Genomic DNA, 23,528 nt, shown 5'->3' with positions numbered 1-23,528 from the left:
TGTTTGAGGTTCGGGGGGTAGGGAGATGAAGTGAGGGTAGGAAAATTGGGAAGATGGGAAGGGAGGAGAGGGAAAAGAAGAGGGGGTGGAATGTGGGTTGGGGGAGAGAAATCCCCGGGCACCGCCGGGTACCCCTCCTCGTATTAATAACAATTAAGAAAACACGTTTTATGGGGGTAATGGAAATCACTCTTTTACATGGCAGGAACAAAACCCAAGACAAAATATGAAATAAAGTCATAATGGTACTGGACTGAGTAGCTAGAATGAACTATAAGGGTTTAAAAAACATATTGGTAATCTTAGATGCAAGTAATGTGTGTGTAATTACCTAAGTGTAATTAGGTAATTGTGTGTGTGTGTGATTTACAATATACGGAAGAATTGTTCAATATCTAGGTACTCTAGGTGGAAGCACTGTTTTATAACAATGAGCCAATACGGATGTATTGCTCACTACGTCCCTGTGAATTATATTTATATACGTGGTGCTTGTATTCCAATACGTGCCTCTGACACCTGCAATCTGAGGCGGATCACCAGGGTTGGGTCCTGGAGCTGTGACGGTGAGGGCAGGAGGCGTGGGCCACGGTCCGAACACAGGCAGGGCCCATGTACGGAGCTCCCAGGAGGCCGGAGAGGAAGTTGATGAAGCACGAAAGCAAAAGATCCCAATGGAAACCTGTTCCTTTGACCAGCTTCCGCTCTGGCTTGCTCAAAATCAGACTGAGGAAAGAGCAAGAAAATAGCACTGACTAAATACCTGTGATTATAGGGAAAGAATAACGAATCACTTGTGGTTTGCACATATAAGTACAACAAGATGATGCTCAGACTATCAACATGCAGAATATATAACCCCTGCCCGAAGGTTTAACTTAACTATAATAGACACTGAACCCACAAATCTAAAAATAATGACGGTTAAGACGTTTCTGTCCAACCTGGACAAGTCATGTGATAATTATAGTCATGTGATTAAGGTCCAGGATGGACCGAAACGTCGTAACTTCCTTCACTTTCAGACGTGTTGATTGGGTGTCTAATTTTCAAGCCACGTTATTGTGACTTATTGTCTGCATAACTATAATACAAAACTGGTTTTGTACTATAGTTTGCAGTATAGTTTTTATAGTTTCCTGACCTACAGTTGCCACATTCAGCACACCATTTGTTTTAGGATTTAGAGATATCTGATGTATTGATACGTAGCTGTAAGCACGTGTCTTCCAAAACAATCCTCGTCTGTCATTATAAACATCCAAGATTCACAACTTACTGGCAGATGTTTTCTTCGAGGAAGACGAGGAAGAAGACGAGGATGGAGGCGGGGGCTCCAGCGAACATGCACCACACTGGAAGCGGTTTCTCCTGCCCGAACGGGTTAATAAACCAGCCGCGGATTTTAGGGTTGGAGGGCTGTATGCCTTCAGGCATTGTCAGCTTGTCGGTGTACGTGTGTTTGATGACGTAGTCCAATGCCACCATGAGAACAATGGCGATGGGCACACCAAAGTCTCCCAGAGCTCGGCGTGCCTGTGGAACAGTGAATATGTCAGAACGACAGTTGCATTTGAGACCTGACTAATATTCATACAAAAACGTGAAAGAATGGTAAAATACAATTTAAGAATAGATAGACTTAGAATGGTAAGATACACTAGATGGGGGTAACCGGCTGCACCAGAGTCTCCCTCCCCCTTCTCTTCCCTTTACCTCTCTCTCCCAGCCTTCCTGACTACCCCTCTCTCATCTCTCTTCCCCTAACTCCCGTCTCCACATTTCTCCTCCAACTTTCCCCCTTTCACCTCTTTTTTTCCCTGTCCTCTCACCCAATGTTGCCTCCTCCCTATTTCCATCTCTCCTCTGTCTCACCCCCTCCCATCCCGGTAAACGACGGGAGTAAGCGTTCAGGAGAAGACAAGTTACAGCCTCGCTCCTGTGTCAGGCAAGTCCACTACGGGCTCACCATAGCCCGTGCTACTTGGAACTTTTTGTTCCCAGTAGCTGAATCATAAACAACAACAACAACATTAAACGTTTACGGAAAACACAACCCCTGATTTTATTTGTGACTGCACGAAACTCGCAGGGGGTGAGGAGGAGGAGGAGGGATGGGTACTTAAGATGCCAGCACATCTTAAAAGGGCACACCATCTGGTCACCATTTGGTCCGGGAGACATCTCCCGTCACGCTGGGCGCAGTCGCACCTCCACAGATCTCCAGTATCAGCTCTTGATACTGGTAATGGCTCAAAAGGGCCACCACTTACGGGCTATTCATGCCCGTGCCTCTCATCAATCATCAATCAATCTCCTCTTCACCACGGGAGACATCTCCCGCCACGCAGGGTGCAGTCGCACCTCCACAGATCTCCAGTATCATCTATTGATACTGGTGATGGCTCAAAAGGGCCACCACTTACGAGCTATTCATGCCCGTGCCACCTTTTGGGTGGCTTCATCTTCATCTTAACACATTCACAAGGGACACATCTCCCGTCATGCAGGGTGCATTCGCACCTCCACAGATCTCCAGTATCAGCTCTTGATACTGGTAATGGCTCAAAAGGGCCACCACTTACGGGCTATTCATGCCCGTGCCACCTTTTGGGTGGATTAATCTTCATCAATCAATCTTAAAAGGGGCCTACTGGATCACCATAGCCCGTGCTACTTGAAACGTTTTGTTCTGAGTAGCTGAATTTAAAACAACAATAATCTTAAAGGCTACTTACTACTAGATAATCTTACGGGCTACTTATGTCCGTGTATATAATCCTTTAAGACATATACAAATGTTCCTAGAGGGGTACATCGTAGAGCCCGAGGTAATCTGTCTCTCCCCAACCAAACCCAATTACACCCCTCTTCTTTTCCCCTCTCCCCCATATCCCCACTCTTCCTGCTCCCCCTCTCCCATTCCTCTCGCTCTCTTTCCTCCCATCTGCCCACCCTTCCGCTAACCCCCAGCCCCTATTACTCGCCCCCATAACCCCTCTTTGTTGGCAATTTATTTTGTAATTTTGTTAGTACGTTGCCGGAGTGGGTTCCCAGTTCTAATTGGTGAATGCAAGGTATAACTCACACTTCTTCCTAAGTACTTGGAGTTACGGAAGTACTTGAGCTTAATGGCGATGACAAAGGTCCCCAGCATGAGGATGAGGGAGAGGAGGGCGGTGTTGGGCTGGGGGATTATCTTCTTTTTCACAGGAAGGACTTCGGCGGTGCCATTGATGCTCATCTCTGTACCGTTCATGAAGTCGTCCATACTGGAACAAGTACAATTTAGGAACGAAATTAGTTGAAATTGCAAACTGTAAGTCACACTAACGTGGCTAAAAATTGGACTCCCAACCCACACGTCGGGAATTAAAGGTTGTGGCAACGTTTCTGTCCGGTTCTCAAAATTATCAAGTCGACTTGATAATGACTCAGGACGGACCGAAACGTCGTCACTTCCTCTTCCTTCAGAGGTGTGTGGGTTCAGCGTCTTGTTATATATGCTATACAATATACTGTATATGTTTCCTAAAATTTTATGGGAAATGTCCCACGAGAGAAAATAAAGGTGCAATTGCACAATGCACTATACTTGCATTACAGCATGCGTCAGGCTGTATCACTGTACCATGCGTCAGGCTGTATCACTGCACCATGCTCCAGACTGTATCACTGCATCCATGCTCCAGACTGTATCACTGCACCATGCTCCAGACTGTATCACTGCACCATGCTCCAGAGTAGTGGGAAACGAGACGTAGACCGGCAATTTTGTTTTTTCCCCATGCCGGTCTACGCACCCCCGGTTTTACGATTTTTTTCCAGAGCCGGTCTACGTCCCCTGGGTTTTCTCGAATTTTCCCCATGCCAGTCTACGCATTATCACGTCTTTTCATCTTATCAAAGATCCACAACTAATAACCAATTATTGAGTGGTATCTGCTGTTCCAACAGTTAGAAAAATATTGGTAAAAAATTACACATGATCAATACAGCTTTCTAAATGAGAACACATGCTTATATCATTCATTTAGAATCTCTACACGAACGGTAGCTTTGCACCGGTCAATTAAAGTCAACATTTATATCCATTATTGTGTCTATTGTGTAGGAATAACCCATTTCTTTTAATAAGAGAAAAGTAAGAAGACTTACGTTGTCAATGGCGAAGGAAGGATGTCATCGCCACACCCGTACTCCTCAAGAAGCGGGTGAGACACGAAGATGCCTGCCGTCTTGGAGACGGCTTCATAGATGAAGATGAGACAGACCAGCGTGGCGAAGATCTCCTCGGTGAACCTGGTGAACTTCCTCACCAGGGCGACAGCCTCAGTTGCGGAGACCAGCAGGCCAATAATAGTCATCCACAAGCCAATCCACACTCTCATGGCCAGGAAATCAAGTTCATTCGTCTTGGCGAACTAGACACAAAGACTATATATGTTTTACCGTTTCCGAATACATTTAGTTATAAGGCAAATAATAATAATTGAATACATTTTACTATCAGTTCAATGCATTCTGACTGTGAGGGCAAATGTGCGTATAGAGGACAATAAAATGTGCGGAAACTCAAATAATTGACAGCAGAACCAAAACACGCCATAGGCCTATCTGTACATGCAGTTATAATTTTAATTTATTTTCGAGAAAATACAATTTTAATTTTACATTATGTAACAATTAACGAATACCGACTTGTGGTTGGCCGTAGATTACACGAACATCATAACCTTAGCGTTTATTACCGTTCTCTCAGACGATATATCCTTACTCTGTATAGATTGGGATTCCTTAAATGTCAATTTAACAGCTTATGGGTAGTTAGTCTCAAGGAACGTAAACATTACCCGGAGCTGGAGAAGTGTTGGGCATGGAGTAAGAGCCTAATACTAACACACACAAATACTCACTTGGTAGAGACTCATGTCAAAGACCATGAGAGGACCCGTCGCGCCCACAATAAGCAAGGGCTGCGCGGCAAAAAGGGCAAAGATGGCGCCATTCACAGAAGACATGAGGAGACATTCTCCGACTCCAATGTAGTTATCCATCATGTCACCTGAAAGATAAGATTTGACATGAAAATACAAGTAAACATTGTTTAACAAAACGTTTTTGCTAAATATTCCCCTAATGTACATATAAATATGATTACCATAACAGATGTGTTATTAATTACTGAATGTTGAAAAATGATCGGGAAGGGAAGGAATTATCAGGGAGGAAAGCGTCTTTACGACTATACAGCACATGGAATGGATCTTGATAAGGATTTGGGATGGGACGGGGGAAGGAGTTGTGCCCAACCACTTGAATGGTGGGGGATTGAACGCCAACCTGCATGAAGGGAAACTGTCGCTCTACCGTCCACTCCAAATGGTTGATTGGGTTGAAATATACATATGTTCAGCTAATTGACCATGCCAATCCCACCCATCTTGACACTTGTTTTTCGTTTCATCCTAATCCAAAATTTGTGTTACTTGCTCACATTTGACAACTGCATTATCTTGTCTAGCCAGATATTAGCGTACAATTTGGGTTCACAACCTCCAGTTATTAGTTTGTAATTTGTTCAGCCAACAGTTAAGCACCTCATAGAATATCCTTTTTGAGATGTCTGTTAAATTTACCATTTAATTCATTTGTAAGTTGCTCTACAATGATGCACCCTCTTAGTCTAAACTTTCTAGAGTATAAATTGTTTTGTTAGTCTCTCTTCATATGTTCTTCACAAATTCATAAGAGAGTTTAAATGTAGGTGATGTGTTACCATACATGCCACCAAAGGTGATGGCGGGTGAGAGGGCAGCAAAGAAGATGAAGATGGTTGCCGCCGCCACCTGTCCGCTGAAGCCGTCTATAATGTCGGAGGGGTACTTGGGGTAGCGGTCCCGTATGTCCAGGTACAAGCCATAGAAAGGCTTCCCTATACGAATAAGAGGGTCTCGTGTTGGAGGTTTCTTGTCTCCGTCATCGCCCTCTCCCGGAGAAGCTGCCGCCATTGCTGCTGCGGCTGCAGCTGCAGCTGTAATGACAAGTCAACCATGAAAATCTGCTGTGCAACAACTAATTCTCATGCTGAAATACTATCATCAAATTAAGTGCACATCAAATTGAATTAAATTTTGGTTACGCCTAATGTGAACGTCACTCGGCTATGGTGTAAAGTTTTTGACTATCCAAACCTATGCTATGACGTTTAATAGGATATATACCGTGTCACCCCGGGCAACTCGTGGAATACACTACAGCTCCTACTTAATGAAGGGTATTGTCACCCACCTCTTGGGGTGCTCTTAAAAGTTCGATTAAGCGTCGGCCGACTCCGACGCCATGAGCATCATGAACTCTTGTTCAGATGCTCTCTGCTTTTTCCCCTGTTCATAGCCTCTATGTTGAAGCTGGAGTTTTATTCCACTATGACAGATTTTGGTAGTTTGCACAACACCTCCGCCGACCCTCACTCACACCGTTTACCTCGTGTCAGTGTGTCCAACTTCCCAAAACAGTACTTCAAAACCATTTGATATTAGAATACAACTATTCTTGAATCTCTTTTACTTAATGTTGGTAATATATTCCAGAGTATAATTCCGTACATTCTACCATGGGGGGTCCAAACTCTGGAGCATTTCAGTCAGCATTCCCGTTCTCTTGCCATTTGTACTGTTACTTTAAAATCTGCAACTGTGTCCCCCTGCAACTGCAACTCGCCATTAATATGCCACCTCGTATCGGAAATAAGCATTTTTACTGCTGATTTATTTGTAGTTTGATGGGTTCTTACAGAGTTTATATTAAGCTGAACAAATCCACAAGGGCCGTGATGAGGGTTCGAACCTACGCACGGGATGTTCCCAGCTGCGCCTTAGTCAATGAACAGAAATTGTGATTTCTGTGTGTGTATTATATTAAGCTATTTGATATTGTTGGGGACGCCACAAGCTACTGGCTACTGCATCTCTTTAACTTCAGTTAAAAACTCAGATATTGCTTGTATCTAAGTTTTAGAAAACACAAATATATGGATTTTTACTGGGTGACTTGTCATGTTGATATAGCTTGATGAACTGGCTGATAAAACAGCCCGTGTTCTCTCGATTCCACTCCGTAAAAATTAGAACCTTCTAGTCCAACGGGAAACATACGAACCCAGTCGTTAAAGGGGTTTGACCTGTTGAAAAGCTGTAGATTTTAATCAAATAAATACATGAACATTTATCCTCAATAAAGCACAATTTTTTCACTTTGTTAAGACATTACAGGTGTAATATCAAATCTAAGCACTACCTTCTTCACACTGAGCGCTCTTCATCATGATGCTCTCTCTCTTCTTCATGATCTGAGCGACATCCATGCCATTCATGTTTGCTGTCCACGAGACAGGAGGTAAAACCTCATTAGCTGCTATAAGTATTTTATCCCGGGTGTTGGCCGTGTACGCTGCCTCGCGGAACACCTTACTGGCCATCAGGGTGGAGATGGAATGACCAATCTCGTGGTAGTCCTTCTCATCGTGGAAGGGTCCAAGGAGGACAAATATGAACCTTACAGGCATGGAAACCTGGAGAAGGGGAATCATTTCAATCAGGTACAGAACATGTTTCCACGTGTAATTTAACATCAAAAGTCAATCAAAATACATTTTTTTTAGTGGGGCCAATGAGTGAGAATGCGTGTTGATAATAGCTTACTTCTATAAGATCCTGTAGCACGACGCCTTCAGACAGCCTGACGAAGGCGAGGATGGGGCTCTCAAGGAAGCTCACGCCACCAGCCATCACCGCTGTCATCTCCCCGCCCTCGGACACACTCTTCTTCTTGGCCTCTTTATTCTTGAACAACACATTCTCATCTATTTCAATCTGACAAAGAAGGTATAAGAAACAATATTTGTCTTATTGGTAAGAATATTATTTCATACAAAATATCAATTTAGAAATGAAATGTATATCATTTTATTATATCTTAATGGATGCTTGTAGGAGAACCTTAATGACATACTCGGTATATATTTTGAGGATTTATCCTCGTATATAAATATAAAATGTTGTACTTGACATTTCATTCACCTGGCTTATCCTCCTCCGTGATAGGCCAGATGGATGAACAAATAGATAACCATCTATCTATCAATCTATTTGTGCATCTACCCATCCATTCGTTCATCTGTCCGTCTATATATTCATCTATTCATCCATTTACCCAGCTTTGTATCCATCTATCCACCTTTCTGCTCATTTATCTACCCATCTACCTACTCGTATATCCATCCATCTATCTATCTGTATATCCATCCATCTATCTATCCGTATATCCTTCCATTTATCTATCTGTATATCCATCCATCTATCTATCCGTATATCCTTCCATTTATCTATCTGTATATCCATCCATCTATCTATTCGTATATCCTTCCATTTATCTATCTGTATATCCATCCATCAATCTATCCGTATATCCAGCTACCTATTCTTCAATCCATCAGTCCATCCATCCATGAAGGCCTCTGTCTATTCATTCATCTCTGTTTCCAACGTTCCATCCATCTAACTATCCATCGTTCCATCCACGTATCTACCCATCCATCGATCTATCCATCCATCTATCTCTGTGCCTTTCTGTCTCTGCCTGTCTCATACAAAAATATAGTTTCTAATGTGTGGGTGTTTGCCGGAAAGAGAGAAACGAAACGAAACTAATTAGGAGAAAGCTAAACTAAAAAATAGAACTACTGAAAAATAGAAAAAGTGAACTATTAAAAATAGAAAAGCTACCCATTTACTCTGAGAATGAAACATATCTCGCGAAACCTCCACAGGTACAGGTAAATTATGGATAGTTGGAAATTAATGCTATTTTACCCGAGATCAGATCAGCGAATAATGTATATTGCTATACGTTTGTTTCTTTTTGTAATATTTAGCTGGGTAGTCGGGGTAGGGGGGGGGGATGAGTGCCAGAAATCGTTATAGGGTTTTTTTTTATGTGAGCCTGGCACGCTGTTCTCTTGTGAATCTTATATATATATATATATATATATATATATATATATATATATATATATATATATATATATATATATATATATATATATATATGCGAACAAGCCTGAATGGTCCCCAGGACAATATGCAACTGAAAACTCACACCCCAGAAGTGACTCGAACCCATACTCCCAGGAGCAACGCAACTGGTATGTACAAGACGCCTTAATCCACTTGACCATCACGACCGGACAAAATGAGGTGATAGCCGAGGCTATTTGAACCACCCCACCGCCGGCACTCGGATAGTAATCTTGGGCATAGCATTTTACCAAATCACCTCATTCTTTGGGGCACACGTGAGGAACACAAATGCGAACAAGCCTGAATGGTCCCCAGGACAATATGCAACTGAAAACTCACACCCCAGAAGTGACTCGAACCCATACTCCCAGGAGCAACGCAACTGGTATGTACAAGACGCCTTAATCCACTTGACCATCACGACCGGACAAAATGAGGTGATAGCCGAGGCTATTTGAACCACCCCACCGCCGGCACTCGGATAGTAATCTTGGGCATAGCATTTTACCAAATCACCTCATTCTTTGGGGCACACGTGAGGAACACAAATGCGAACAAGCCTGAATGGTCCCCAGGACAATATGCAACTGAAAACTCACACCCCAGAAGTGACTCGAACCCATACTCCCAGGAGCAACGCAACTGGTATGTACAAGACGCCTTAATCCACTTGACCATCACGACCGGACAAAATGAGGTGATAGCCGAGGCTATTTGAACCACCCCACCGCCGGCACTCGGATAGTAATCTTGGGCATAGCATTTTACCAAATCACCTCATTCTTTGGGGCACACGTGAGGAACACAAATGCGAACAAGCCTGAATGGTCCCCAGGACAATATGCAACTGAAAACTCACACCCCAGAAGTGACTCGAACCCATACTCCCAGGAGCAACGCAACTGGTATGTACAAGACGCCTTAATCCACTTGACCATCACGACCGGACAAAATGAGGTGATAGCCGAGGCTATTTTCAAATGCGAACATTCAGGCTTGTTCGCATTTGTGTTCCTCACGTGTGCCCCAAAGAATGAGGTGATTTGGTAAAATGCTATGCCCAAGATTACTATCCGAGTGCCGGCGGTGGGGTGGTTCAAATAGCCTCGGCTATCACCTCATTTTGTCCGGTCGTGATGGTCAAGTGGATTAAGGCGTCTTGTACATACCAGTTGCGTTGCTCCTGGGAGTATGGGTTCGAGTCACTTCTGGGGTGTGAGTTTTCAGTTGCATATTGTCCTGGGGACCATTCAGGCTTGTTCGCATTTGTGTTCCTCACGTGTGCCCCAAAGAATGAGGTGATTTGGTAAAATGCTATGCCCAAGATTACTATCCGAGTGCCGGCGGTGGGGTGGTTCAAATAGCCTCGGCTATCACCTCATTTTGTCCGGTCGTGATGGTCAAGTGGATTAAGGCGTCTTGTACATACCAGTTGCGTTGCTCCTGGGAGTATGGGTTCGAGTCACTTCTGGGGTGTGAGTTTTCAGTTGCATATTGTCCTGGGGACCATTCAGGCTTGTTCGCATTTGTGTTCCTCACGTGTGCCCCAAAGAATGAGGTGATTTGGTAAAATGCTATGCCCAAGATTACTATCCGAGTGCCGGCGGTGGGGTGGTTCAAATAGCCTCGGCTATCACCTCATTTTGTCCGGTCGTGATGGTCAAGTGGATTAAGGCGTCTTGTACATACCAGTTGCGTTGCTCCTGGGAGTATGGGTTCGAGTCACTTCTGGGGTGTGAGTTTTCAGTTGCATATTGTCCTGGGGACCATTCAGGCTTGTTCGCATTTGTGTTCCTCACGTGTGCCCCAAAGAATGAGGTGATTTGGTAAAATGCTATGCCCAAGATTACTATCCGAGTGCCGGCGGTGGGGTGGTTCAAATAGCCTCGGCTATCACCTCATTTTGTCCGGTCGTGATGGTCAAGTGGATTAAGGCGTCTTGTACATACCAGTTGCGTTGCTCCTGGGAGTATGGGTTCGAGTCACTTCTGGGGTGTGAGTTTTCAGTTGCATATTGTCCTGGGGACCATTCAGGCTTGTTCGCATTTGTGTTCCTCACGTGTGCCCCAAAGAATGAGGTGATTTGGTAAAATGCTATGCCCAAGATTACTATCCGAGTGCCGGCGGTGGGGTGGTTCAAATAGCCTCGGCTATCACCTCATTTTGTCCGGTCGTGATGGTCAAGTGGATTAAGGCGTCTTGTACATACCAGTTGCGTTGCTCCTGGGAGTATGGGTTCGAGTCACTTCTGGGGTGTGAGTTTTCAGTTGCATATTGTCCTGGGGACCATTCAGGCTTGTTCGCATTTGTGTTCCTCACGTGTGCCCCAAAGAATGAGGTGATTTGGTAAAATGCTATGCCCAAGATTACTATCCGAGTGCCGGCGGTGGGGTGGTTCAAATAGCCTCGGCTATCACCTCATTTTGTCCGGTCGTGATGGTCAAGTGGATTAAGGCGTCTTGTACATACCAGTTGCGTTGCTCCTGGGAGTATGGGTTCGAGTCACTTCTGGGGTGTGAGTTTTCAGTTGCATATTGTCCTGGGGACCATTCAGGCTTGTTCGCATTTGTGTTCCTCACGTGTGCCCCAAAGAATGAGGTGATTTGGTAAAATGCTATGCCCAAGATTACTATCCGAGTGCCGGCGGTGGGGTGGTTCAAATAGCCTCGGCTATCACCTCATTTTGTCCGGTCGTGATGGTCAAGTGGATTAAGGCGTCTTGTACATACCAGTTGCGTTGCTCCTGGGAGTATGGGTTCGAGTCACTTCTGGGGTGTGAGTTTTCAGTTATATATATATATATATATATATATATATATATATATATATATATATATATATATATATATATATATATATATATATATATATATATATATATATATATATATGTTGATATTTCAAAGGTTGGGTAAATGCCCCCCGACTCTCAGTCTCTTAATGATCTGCCGTGGTGTAGGGGTCTAGAGCACTGGCTGTGTCAACGGTGCGCGAACACCTGGCCTCCCAAGGTTCGAGTCCTTCACAGGGGTTGAGCTCTTTGTTGTTTGTTAACTATGATTTGTGAGTTATATATATTATAAATTAGTCTATAATATCGTGGGTAATAACGTTTGATTCGCTTCAATCCTCGGGGATTGGAATTCAAGCCGGAAAATCGGAATCCATCGCTCTAGTGACCAGACGAAGATGCTGACTATAATGAAGGAACTTAGGATCAACATGACATTGTACATTGTCGTACCATAAGATCTAAGAGTAGCCAAAGGGTTTGCCTATTAAAGGATATGATGGCCGTTTGAAATATCAACGCTGACAATGTAAACGGAGTTGTCTGAAGATCTTCAAGACATTCAAATGCCTTCGGTTTTAGCTAGTGCTGCATGACCAGAAAATCTAGTATTGAAATAAGCTTTTTGACAAAATCATTCTAGTGCGTTGTGAAGTTAACATAGTTAAATATAAGGAATTGTATGAACTTTTCCTGTAGTTAGTTTCAAGATTTCTTTTTCTTGTCAAGGCCAGCCTGGGGGCAGGTTTGTTTAGTAATAACCTGCTCAGCCAGATTGTTCCTTACAGCGGCCCGCAGACACAACCACTGCTTATTGGAGTGTTCCTAGGGTGTTCCTTACAGCGGCCCGCAGACACAACCACTGCTTATTGGAGTGTTCCTAGGGTGTTCCTTACAGCGGCCCGCAGACACAACCACTGCTTATTGGAGTGTTCCTAGGGTGTGTCCATTAGTGCTAACACGCCACGGACTTGCCCTATCAGTGCACACAACTTTATGAACAGAAACTGTTATTACTAGTAGTAAAAGTTAGCTTTTTCACCCTCGAGTCTAGCACTCGTAGTGGTGTAGGATATGTATTTTGTTTTCCAGCAATGTTCCTGCGCTGTCCCTGATCCTCTGGCTGGTCCGCTAACAGGACGTATGACCAAAACTTTGTCTTGGTGAGCCAGAAAGTGTACAGTCGTTGAGCAACCTTAACTAAAAAATTTTTTCCCCAACCTAGACGTGGTCATTCATTTATGCAATGCTAAAATGCTAACTAACACATACACGTTTTCTTCTCTCCTCCAGGGGCTAGAAAATCCGTTTGACAACGTACAGTACACTGCTTATTGCCCACTCAGCCACAAGGTAAGTGCCACAAGGTAAGTTTGCAAGTGCTTTTGCAATGCTAACTCCATTGTTGATGTGACGATGTGCATTTAATTTTGTCACTAGCTCATCAAGACTTAACTTGCTTAGATAAATGAATTGTGGGGTTCTGTTCCTGAGCCCATTATGTGCCTCTGTAACCCTTTCCACTACCACCCACAGGATGGGTATGGGGTGCATAATAAATGAACTAACCAACCCTAACCTAACCAGCATGGAACGGGTAGTGGTACAGGAAGTCTTGACGAACCTTGCTTACCTCAGTGAACGAGTTGTGACGAGCGCAACTTTTCAGGTCCTTTGGGATTGTGCCATTGGACACCACACCATTAGGTTCATCGGTAGTGTTGCCTCCATCGGTCTGAGGGAAATTATTGGGTACTGGCAGCTTGCGAACAGATGAACGCCGCCGACCACCCAAATTTGGCTTTTCTTCGGTGCTTGATAAACAAAAAAAAAAAATATTAACAAATCTAGCAAGCAGTGAAATTCAACAAATTCAATAAACATTGCAGAGCTGGTTGAGCTGAGGGTGGGATTGGAGTAATGGAATTATCAGGGGAAAGCGCCACAAGTCATTACGACTATATAGGTTGGATTGGAGAGTGAAGCCTACCTGCTTGTTTCCTGGGAGGAATTGTGTTTGTGCAAGAGGATGCGTATAACGGCCTCACGCTGGTCGATGGGCACCTGGTCGTAGGAGATGAGCTTATCCACTACCCGAGTGGCGATGCGAGGAACCTCCTTCTCGTCCAAGTCCAGCAGTACTACTCCTGAACCAACACACCGGTTTGTTCTTTTTATAAAAATCGGTCATATAAGTAAACATTAGACTGAGACATAGAAAACGGTCATTGACTATAGAGGTAGACTGAAGTAACTAACGCGTTCTCATTTGTTTTTAACCTGGAGACAAAGGTATCCTGTCGCGTGCTCTTGCAGCGTCAACATTGCTGTTATTGAGGTAGTCTGAGATTCATAATTCATTTTTTCTGGGACAGGCAGCCTGTGTATGTTAGGCTAATGTCGAGGTCCCCCAAGGATGGAACCCCACAACAAGCTGGCCAACTCCCGGGTACCTATACTTACCGTTAGGTGAACAGAGGCATTAGGTGGTAGGAAATGTGCCCAACTATTTCTGTCCTGCCCGGGATTCGAATCCGAAATTCGCAATTGTTAGTCGAGAACGAACGCGACTGCATAACACTGAAACTATCAACATGTAAATCTGCACATGTTGATAGAGACAACGCTTTAGCAATAGTGTTGTTTCCGGTGACGGCCGGTGACTGCCACCTTCCCCGGCGCCCTCACACCCGTACTCTCCTCCCGCATGTCAAGTGGGCTACTCTGATCACACTCCATTTGAATACCAAAATGCTATTGCTAACTTGCCTTTCTCAGTCACAACCAAGTCATAGAAAACGGGTAATTACAGAGGGAGGGAGGGAGTAATCAGGGGGGGGGGAAAGCGCCAAGCCATTACGACTATATAGCACTGGGAAGGGATCAGGATAAGGTCTTACGGGCTATTCATGCCCGTGCCACCTCTTGGGTGGCTTAATCTTTATCATTCAATCAGGATAAGGATTTGGGATGGGACGGGGGAAAGGTATGATACCCAACCACTTGGACGATCAGGGATTGAACGCCGACCTGTATGAAGCGAGACCGTAGCGAGGAGACGGCGACGTTTCTTCGACGTTTCACAATCAACGAGATAATGGTCCTTGAAGGGCCGAAACGTCGTCGTCTCCTCATCTTCTAGTGTGTAGTCTGGTCATCATGTCTCCATCCATGTTATTGTGACTCGTCCTCTGTATAGTGTAGACACACAGGTGTTGCAGCGCAAAAATGTGTTCTTAGTTCTCAATATAATTATAACGTGCGCATATTAGGTGAAATTGTAAATGTTAAAGTACCCCTTTCAGGTTTGATTGAAACCTTTTGTGCACTCTGTTATCCTTTTTGCGTTATCGCTCCCAGGATGAGTATGGGGTTCACAGTAAACCACCGCTCCCAGGATGAGTATGGGGTGCACAATAAACTACCACTCACAGGATGAGTATGGGGTGCACAATAAACTACCACTCACAGGATGAGTATGGGTTGGAACAATAAACTACCGCTCACAGGATGAGTATGGGGTGCACAATAAACTACCGCTCACAGGATGAGTATGGGGTGCACAATAAACTACCACTCACAGGATGAGTATGGGTTGGAACAATAAACTACCGCTCACATGATGAGTATGGGGAGCACAATAAAATACCGCTCACAGGATAAGTATGGGTGCAAAATAAACCACCATTCAGGATGAGTATGGGGTGCAAAATAAACTACCGCTCACAGGATGAGTTATCTTCGGATGATTTCAAGGCTTAGCGTCCCCGCGGCCCGGTCCTTGACCAGGCACCCTTTTTGTTACACACCCCCAGGAAGCAGCCCGTAGCAGCTGTCTAACTCCCAGGTACTTATTTACTGCTAGGTGAACAGGTGCATCTCGGTGAAAGAAACTCTGCCCATTTTGTTTCCGCCTCCACCGGGGATCGAACCCGGAACCTCAGGACTACGAATCCGAAGCGCTGTACACTCAACTGCCAGGCCCCTTGTATGGGGTGCACAACAAACCACCACTCCCAGGATGAGTATGGGGTGCACAACAAACCACCACTCCCAGGATGAGTATGGGGTGCACAACAAACCACCACTCCCAGGGTGAGTATGGGGTGCACAACAAACCACCACTCCCAGGGTGAGTATGGGGTGCACAACAAACCACCACTCCCAGGGTGAGTATGGGGTGCACAACAAATCACCACTCCCAGGATGAGTATGGGGTGCACAACAAACCACCACTCCCAGGATGAGTATGGGGTGCACAACAAACCACCTTTTGGTGTGAAACCTTTTCATCCGCTGCAGTTTAATACTGACAAATGTAGGGCTCCGAGCCTAAGCAATGCTTAACATTTACCAGGTATCAGCTGGACAATGTTAAAATTGTCAAATCTCAAAGCAAAAATGATATGAGAGTCATGATTAGTATGAATGTTACGCCAAAACATATAAATGTGTGAAAGAAGGTCAATCATAAACAGGTATTCATATCTAGAAGCGTTAGTTATAAGACATTTAACACGTATATACTGAGAGGTATACGTGGCTTCTCGGTGTATATACACTGAGAGAAGCACTGAACACTGAAGCACAGTGAGAGCATACACTGAACTATATATATATATATATATATATATATATATATATATATATATATATATATATATATATATATATATATATATATATATATATATATATATATATATATATATATATAGTTCTCTTGCTTTGAACTATGTCCGAAACCAAATTATTCTTACTGGTTCGTCAGTAAGCACTTGTGCTGCCATAATAATCCTAAGATGGTTCATAGGCACAACGGGCAACACCAAACCAAAATTCTAAGCTGCTAGTAATATGTACACCAAGGAGGTGATCCCTGATTCTCACTGAGTTTCAGGACGGAAGACTTCTTGCTGGTTGGTCAGTAAGGTATTGTGGTAGGCCTTAATAACCCACTCACGGTTGACATGCCTTAAACCCAACACCAAGAGTCACAATAACGTGACTGAAAAATGTGGACTAGAAATTGAAGAGACAACGCCGTTTCGGTCCGTTCTGGACCATTATTAAGAATCCACAATGGACCAGGGCGGACCGGAACGTCGTCGTCTCTTCAATTTCTAGTGTGTGGTTTGCTCAATATAATGTTATTCTTCAGTTTATCTTGCCCTTAATAGGCTCACCCAGTTACATTCTGCAGTTGAGTTTCTGTCACCGTGCTAGAGAACAAAACAATTCCCTATAACATGTTCAGAGTTTAGTTGATCCCAGGAATTAGAATCCTCACTTACGAAGATATTGGGAAAACTTTATCAATACTTAAAGGCAAAAAGTAATGAGTGGTATGACTAAAGTATATAAGTAAATGACAGTAAACTTAGAAAAAGAATATTAGAAGAGTGTTAAATATATTAGCAGAAAATAGACACGACACAGGGGGATACCAATAGGGTAAGATTAGATTCACTAGGGAAATACAGTAGGATTGTTGATTTGTGGAACAAATTACAGTGGAAGATGCATGTGGAATAGCTGGGTGGTTTCAGGCTAAGGGTAAACATAGGCAAATAGGTGTGTTTGGGGGATAGATAGGAGCTGCCTCACAGGGCTAATAAGCCTTCTGCGGTATCATATATGTTTATTAGATACGAGAATAAGAGTGTGATAGGATATGTGGATGGAGTGAATGCACGGTGCCCAACCACTTTGACCAGCGGGGTCGAACGCCTACCTTGCAAGCAGCGAGGCCTCCGCTGCACACTTTTAGTTCAGTAGTACATCAGTATAAGAAAGTGCAAGTTTAGTAAATTGTAGTTAAAAATATAAGTACAGAATTTTTGTACAATAGTACGTAAAATCCGCAAGATTTCACCCTTAATTGTACAGTACATGTATTGGGGCGAAGGACGCTATAAACTGGATATGTCATTACACGTCCAGAATACATTAACTGATATCACAGTACAAGAATCTATAAACAGATAGTACAGTTGACTTTGTTGTAGACTTAGGATCGGGGATCCCGAGTTCGATTACCGGGCGGGACAGAAATGTTTGGACACGTTTCCATTAACGTAATGCGTGTGTTCACCTGAGAGTAAATAGGTACCCCCTTCGAGCAAGACAACTGTTGTGGGCTACATCCTGGGAAAGGTCAGTGGCTCGACCTTGAGGAAACTCGATATAAGCCTAAGATAGTAAAAATATATATAAGGGGGTACCACCTCTGGTTGCGCTTGTAGGGACCCTCGACCTTAAAGAAGACGATATGCAGCATCCGGGGAAGCCTTGTGGGGCAACCGCGTACACTCACATATTTTTCTTCTCCAACCACCTTCTATAGCCTAAGATATATATATGTGTACATACCCAAGCTTCCTATCCCCAACAAAGCCCATTATTATTATAATTAGGTCCAATTCTAGCGTTTCTACGAGTATATTATAATTTGAGAATTATTTATTGGCCCTCGCATAGCTATGAAAGTATTATCTAAAAAAGTAGATAAATTACGAAATCCTGGAAAGTTGATAAAATATATATTCCAGCATCAGGGTTGGACCAGTACTGGACACAATAATAACAAATCTACTAGTTTCCTCAATGTTAAACTCCTCAACATAATTGTTGTTAAGTTGATTGAAAATTTGCCTATGCTGGAAGGAAACTTCAATGCTATATTTACAGATTTTCCCTAAAAAACCCATACACTTTAAGTACAAACTTGAGAAGGTAGGTTACCTAGCGGAAAGTCTGGCCGCAGATTGTAGGTATAATTCCCAAAGTCACTGGTGTAATGTTCTTTATCCGCGATATGGTTGAGATCCATGGTGACGTGGATGCCTGGTAGCTCCTCGAGGGTAACCTTGCTCTCCAGTGCTGCTGTGTGTGCTGGAGCAGGATCTACTGTGACAAACACTCGGGCACTCACAGGTCCCCGTCAGCCTCGTAACAGCCGTAATCAAACTAAACTAGGGTGATCGCGCTCCTCCAGTTATAACGGAGGTGACTTAATTATCGCCATAGCTCCGCCCCCTGATCACCTTCGCGTGGCGCCATCTTAGGCTACAAATGAAAATTGTTTCACTATCATCAAACTTTTTGTTTTTCCAAAATGGAAAAAGCTGCTAAACTTTTACCCTCATGTTTGTTATGCATGAAGGCATTTTTCTGGATTTGAAATTTCCTTTGAGCTTTCCAAACAACTTGACAGAAATGAAATGATTATATTTGGCAATAATATGCAATGCTTTGGAGAGAGGAAATGTTTTCTTTGTAATGCAAGACGCAGTCGTTCAATAACCAATACTATGCATGCAGATACCAAGGCGGGGAGCTCGCCAAGTGAACACAATGTTACCGTCGAAACACGAAGCTCACAACACACAAGGTGAGAAAGGTGAGAATTTCTTGCAGCCTTTGCTCAACGGCACGAGTCTCATGTTATCAGCGTGACCTCTCAACACCCTCTCCATCCTGTGCCAACAAACGTGTCCAGAACACGTTAACAGATTAGTTAAGTACTGTGTGATGACCGTTGAGGGGGCGGGACCCGGTGATGGCAACGGGGCAGTTTCACATGGCGTGGTATGTGTGTGTGATCAGGTTCACATGTTACATGAACCTGTGGAAATGTTTATACATATATCCAGGCTAGTTAGAGCATGTTCCGTGGGAACTACCCCGGCACACTGGCCACCAGGAGCCGGTCGCCCGAGCGGACAGCACGCTGGACTTGTGATCCTGTGGTCCTGGGTTCGATCCCAGGCGCCGGCGAGAAACAATGGGCAGAGTTTCTTTCACCCTATGCCCCTGTTACCTAGCAGTAAAATAGGTACCTGGGTATTAGTCAGCTGTCACGGGCTGCTTCCTGGGGGTGGAGGCCTGGTCGAGGACCGGGCCGCGGGGACACTAAAAAGCCCCGAAATCATCTCAAGATAACCTCAAGATAACCACAAGACGCTGTGCCTGTAGGGGTTTCAGGAGTATCTGACGGCTACACATTCTTGACGTACCTTTTGGAATATGTGCGCTTAGCTTAACGCTGACGCTTGATGCTGACGAAACAACAGGCACTGACGCTCGAGGCTGACCAGACTGGCACAATATATACAGACCGTCCTCTAAACAAAGGCCAAACTCCATTCCATGCGCCCGCCAAACCCCCTGTTTATGAATGCAAAACGGTTTACACACGACTCACAATTGATTTCCTTAGAACACTTCCGGAACAAGTGCTTCACTGACGAATTTTGTTCGAACCACAAAGCTGTAAATGTTTCACCCACGTACTACAAATACAAATATTAGCCAACAGAACCTAAACACCTAACCTAAGCTAACCAGTGCCTAAATATGCTCAATATGCTAAAATATAGCAATATTAATTCACATTTGAGAAAATTCCATTTATGAATCAACAGCATGTTAAAATTGATGAATGCGTCTTTGGAGTCGACCGCTGGATAGAATGGACTTGGTCTGAGGACGGGTTGATATTTAAAATGGTTCTGGGTTCACTGTATCAAACAAGTTGACAAGTTACTTCCAGCACCTGCCCAATACTGCCTAAAACGCTATGCGTGTTAGTAGCTTTACATGAATGTAAAATTACCAATCTTATGTAATCTCACCAACCCATTGTACCGTATTATTATTATTATTATTATTATTATTATTATTATTATTATTATTATTATTATTATTATTATTATTATTATTATTATTATTATTATTACCTGCCCCTTTGACCAGTCTGATGCAGACACGTGAGCTTGTGAAACAAAGTTAGATTCATCTTCAATGTTTTCTTAAAGGGGATGGCTATTGTTTGATGATTGAGTTGAAACTTAGTACCCGGGCGGAACAGAAGTGGCTAGGCACGTTTCTTTTCACCTAATGCCGCTGTTCAGCTAGTAGTAAATAGGTACCTGGGAGTTAGGCAATTGCTTAACACCATCCTCCCCAGGATGTCATTAGGTGCTCTTGAAGCTCCCACCAGGAGGAATTGTCCTGGACAATTAGGTACGGAGCAATTGTCCTGGACAATTAAGTACGTGTCCAATGGTACCTAACACACCAGCTGGTGTGTTCCGACCAGTTGAAAAGTTTTCAGATGTTCACGTTGAACTCACAGACTTGAAACATTAATATTATATATTAATGTTTATATATATTATATATTATATATATTAATATAAAATATATAATTATTATATATATGTTAATATATATATATATATATATATATATATATATATATATATATATATATATATATATATATATATATATATATATATATATATATATATATATATATGTTAATAGTCAGCTAATAGGTAATGCCTTAATAGGGAGGTCCAGCGCTAATCTGGATTGTTGCTTTACTATGTTAATGTTTGTATTTCCATATAAGTAACCGGCGAGTAGAGAATGCAACAATAATGTACAATGTTAGAAGGTATCAGAGAGTTTTTGTTATTATTAGCATCTTTACTGATAAAAATTAATTACAATTTTGCCTAATCTGAGGTATTCAATTAGGCGTTATTAGAGTGAGGATAATGCTGGTATTCACTGTCACGTAGGACAGAGAGTCATACACAAGACAATAGGTCTAAGAGTCAAGCTCAATCACACGCTAACCAAGGGGGGAAAAACACACACACACACACACACACACATAATATATAATGATTATGAGTTCATTGTTTCATTTAGTTTTCTGGCGTGATTTCTTGTTTCACGCAGTTCTGTCAACGATGAGCTGCAGAGCGATACAGTACACAGAGCCACGGGTCTGTTTAATTAAAGAAAGGTGTTTTCTTCGTTAGAAAAACAGGGCTTCCTTCGTATGAAAAAACATGGCCTATCCGAAACTCATGTCGTGTCTTTGTAAGAATATACAATACAATTTTACAATACAATACAATTTTATTTAGGTAAGGTACATACATACAATAAATATTTACAAGGATTGTTTAACTTATAGGTATAGCTAGTACATACAATGCCTAAAGCCACTATTACGCAAAGCGTTTCGGGCATGATTAATTAATACCGCTTAATTAATTAATTAATTAATAATACCGCTTAATCACCAATATATATTCGCGGTAGTACAGTCGGGTTCGTTCTTGACGCACAAGCATTGAATTCGAGGTCGACTCCCTGGTGGGACCGAAATGGTTCGGCACATTTCCTTTCACCTAATGCCTCTGTTCACCTAGCAGTGAGTAGGTACCCAGGAGTTAGTCAGCTTGTTGTGGGGTTGCATCCTGGGCGGGGTCAGTAATTCGGCGTTTGGGGTGGGGGGAGGACCATGATAAAAGCCAAAATGTGTATGAATACACTCTGGCTTCCTGTCCCCCGACACAATGAATTATTAATTATTATTTCACAACGCATTGTAACTTCTTGTATATAAATAAATAACAGTATGAAACGTCTTCATTAGAAAAACAGGCATTTCTTCATTATATAAGCTGGTAAATTAGAGAGAGATACGCGGTGAACGAGTCTTAGTTGTTGCAAATGACTTTGAGACAACTCAAGAATTCTAAACAGAACAATTGGGAAGGGAGAACAAAAGAGTGTAATAAAGAGTCTGCTGTGGTGAGGCCAACCAGTCTTACAAGGGCACGATGCTTCAACCAAGTCTTAGCTAAGGCTATGCAGTCTTTGGTGCCATCTTTGAAGCAGGTAGTAAAAAACTTTTTGACATATATGTTTTTTTTTAATTTCAGCAAATTCCCCCCAAATAATATAAAACAAAGAACACAAAGAACTCACAATGGTGTGATATATCAATGGGTCCAGGACGGACCGAAACGTCGTCACGTAAGGGTCCAGGACGGACCGAAACGTCGTCACGTAAGGGTCCAGGACGGACCGAAACGTCGTCACGTAAGGGTCCAGGACGGACCGAAACGTCGTCACGTAAGGGTCCAGGACGGACCGAAACGTCGTCACGTAAGGGTCCAGGACGGACCGAAACGTCGTCACGTAAGGGTCCAGGACGGACCGAAACGTCGTCACGTAAGGGTCCAGGACGGACCGAAACGTCGTCACGTAAGGGTCCAGGACGGACCGAAACGTCGTCACGTAAGGGTCCAGGACGGACCGAAACGTCATCACGTAAGTCAGTAGACTAACAGATGTTGTCACAGCTCGTATAAGACTTGGCTACAAGTATCTCTGGCAATTCGGCTTGTATAGGGATCTGGATGAAGTAAAGTGTAAAGTGAGTGGACAAAGACAGGGACACACACTCGAACACTATATCTAGGATTGTAGTAAAATTGAGCCATTTAGAGATAAATCTAAGCTCACTCTGTATGATATGGCAACCTATCTTATTACCATGGATAAATTACCTGAAATCCTTGCACTGTATCCATATTTCGCTTCCAGTAGATGAACGACATATGAGATTCAGAAACAAGTAGTGTATTGTGAGGACTAATAATAAACAGAAGCTCCCTATGACTCTGTAATGTCCCCATTGGTCAAACTATTATGTATTAGCGATAAGACCTACCATTAATGTATGAGGACTTACTGTAAATATATATACCTCTTGAAATAGCACTTTCTCTGTGACTAGCTGGCATTGTAACTATAAGGCGTGAAGGATAGATGAAATTGTTTAT

At 43.1% G+C, this 23,528-nt stretch overlaps 1 protein-coding gene and 1 long non-coding RNA gene across 2 annotated transcripts in view; one reads left to right on the top strand and one right to left on the bottom strand.

Moving 5' to 3' along the window:
• Positions 1 to 18,836, bottom strand: part of LOC123746721 (anion exchange protein 2) — a 40,524-nt gene extending 21,688 nt beyond the window's left edge. The window contains 12 exon segments of the mRNA XM_045728461.2: positions 511 to 574; positions 576 to 726; positions 1,280 to 1,536; positions 3,089 to 3,272; positions 4,159 to 4,424; positions 4,917 to 5,065; positions 5,780 to 6,034; positions 7,300 to 7,573; positions 7,704 to 7,874; positions 13,505 to 13,685; positions 13,862 to 14,018; positions 18,616 to 18,836. Coding sequence (XP_045584417.1) covers positions 511 to 574; positions 576 to 726; positions 1,280 to 1,536; positions 3,089 to 3,272; positions 4,159 to 4,424; positions 4,917 to 5,065; positions 5,780 to 6,034; positions 7,300 to 7,573; positions 7,704 to 7,874; positions 13,505 to 13,685; positions 13,862 to 14,018; positions 18,616 to 18,703 — 2,197 coding nt within the window. The 5' untranslated portion in view covers positions 18,704 to 18,836.
• The window catches only part of LOC123773432 (uncharacterized), a 98,087-nt gene that overhangs the window by 34,401 nt on the left and 40,158 nt on the right, over positions 1 to 23,528 (top strand). The window contains exon 3 of the long non-coding RNA XR_011227972.1: positions 13,165 to 13,224. This is a non-coding gene — a long non-coding RNA (uncharacterized lncRNA). The remainder of the gene's footprint in view (positions 1 to 13,164; positions 13,225 to 23,528) is intronic.

Source organism: Procambarus clarkii, chromosome 10 (assembly GCF_040958095.1).
Source record: "Procambarus clarkii isolate CNS0578487 chromosome 10, FALCON_Pclarkii_2.0, whole genome shotgun sequence".
In the NCBI taxonomy this organism is placed as follows: domain Eukaryota; kingdom Metazoa; phylum Arthropoda; class Malacostraca; order Decapoda; family Cambaridae; genus Procambarus; species Procambarus clarkii.
Note: the sequence above shows the minus strand (reverse complement) of the source record. Positions and strands in the feature narration are given on the sequence as shown.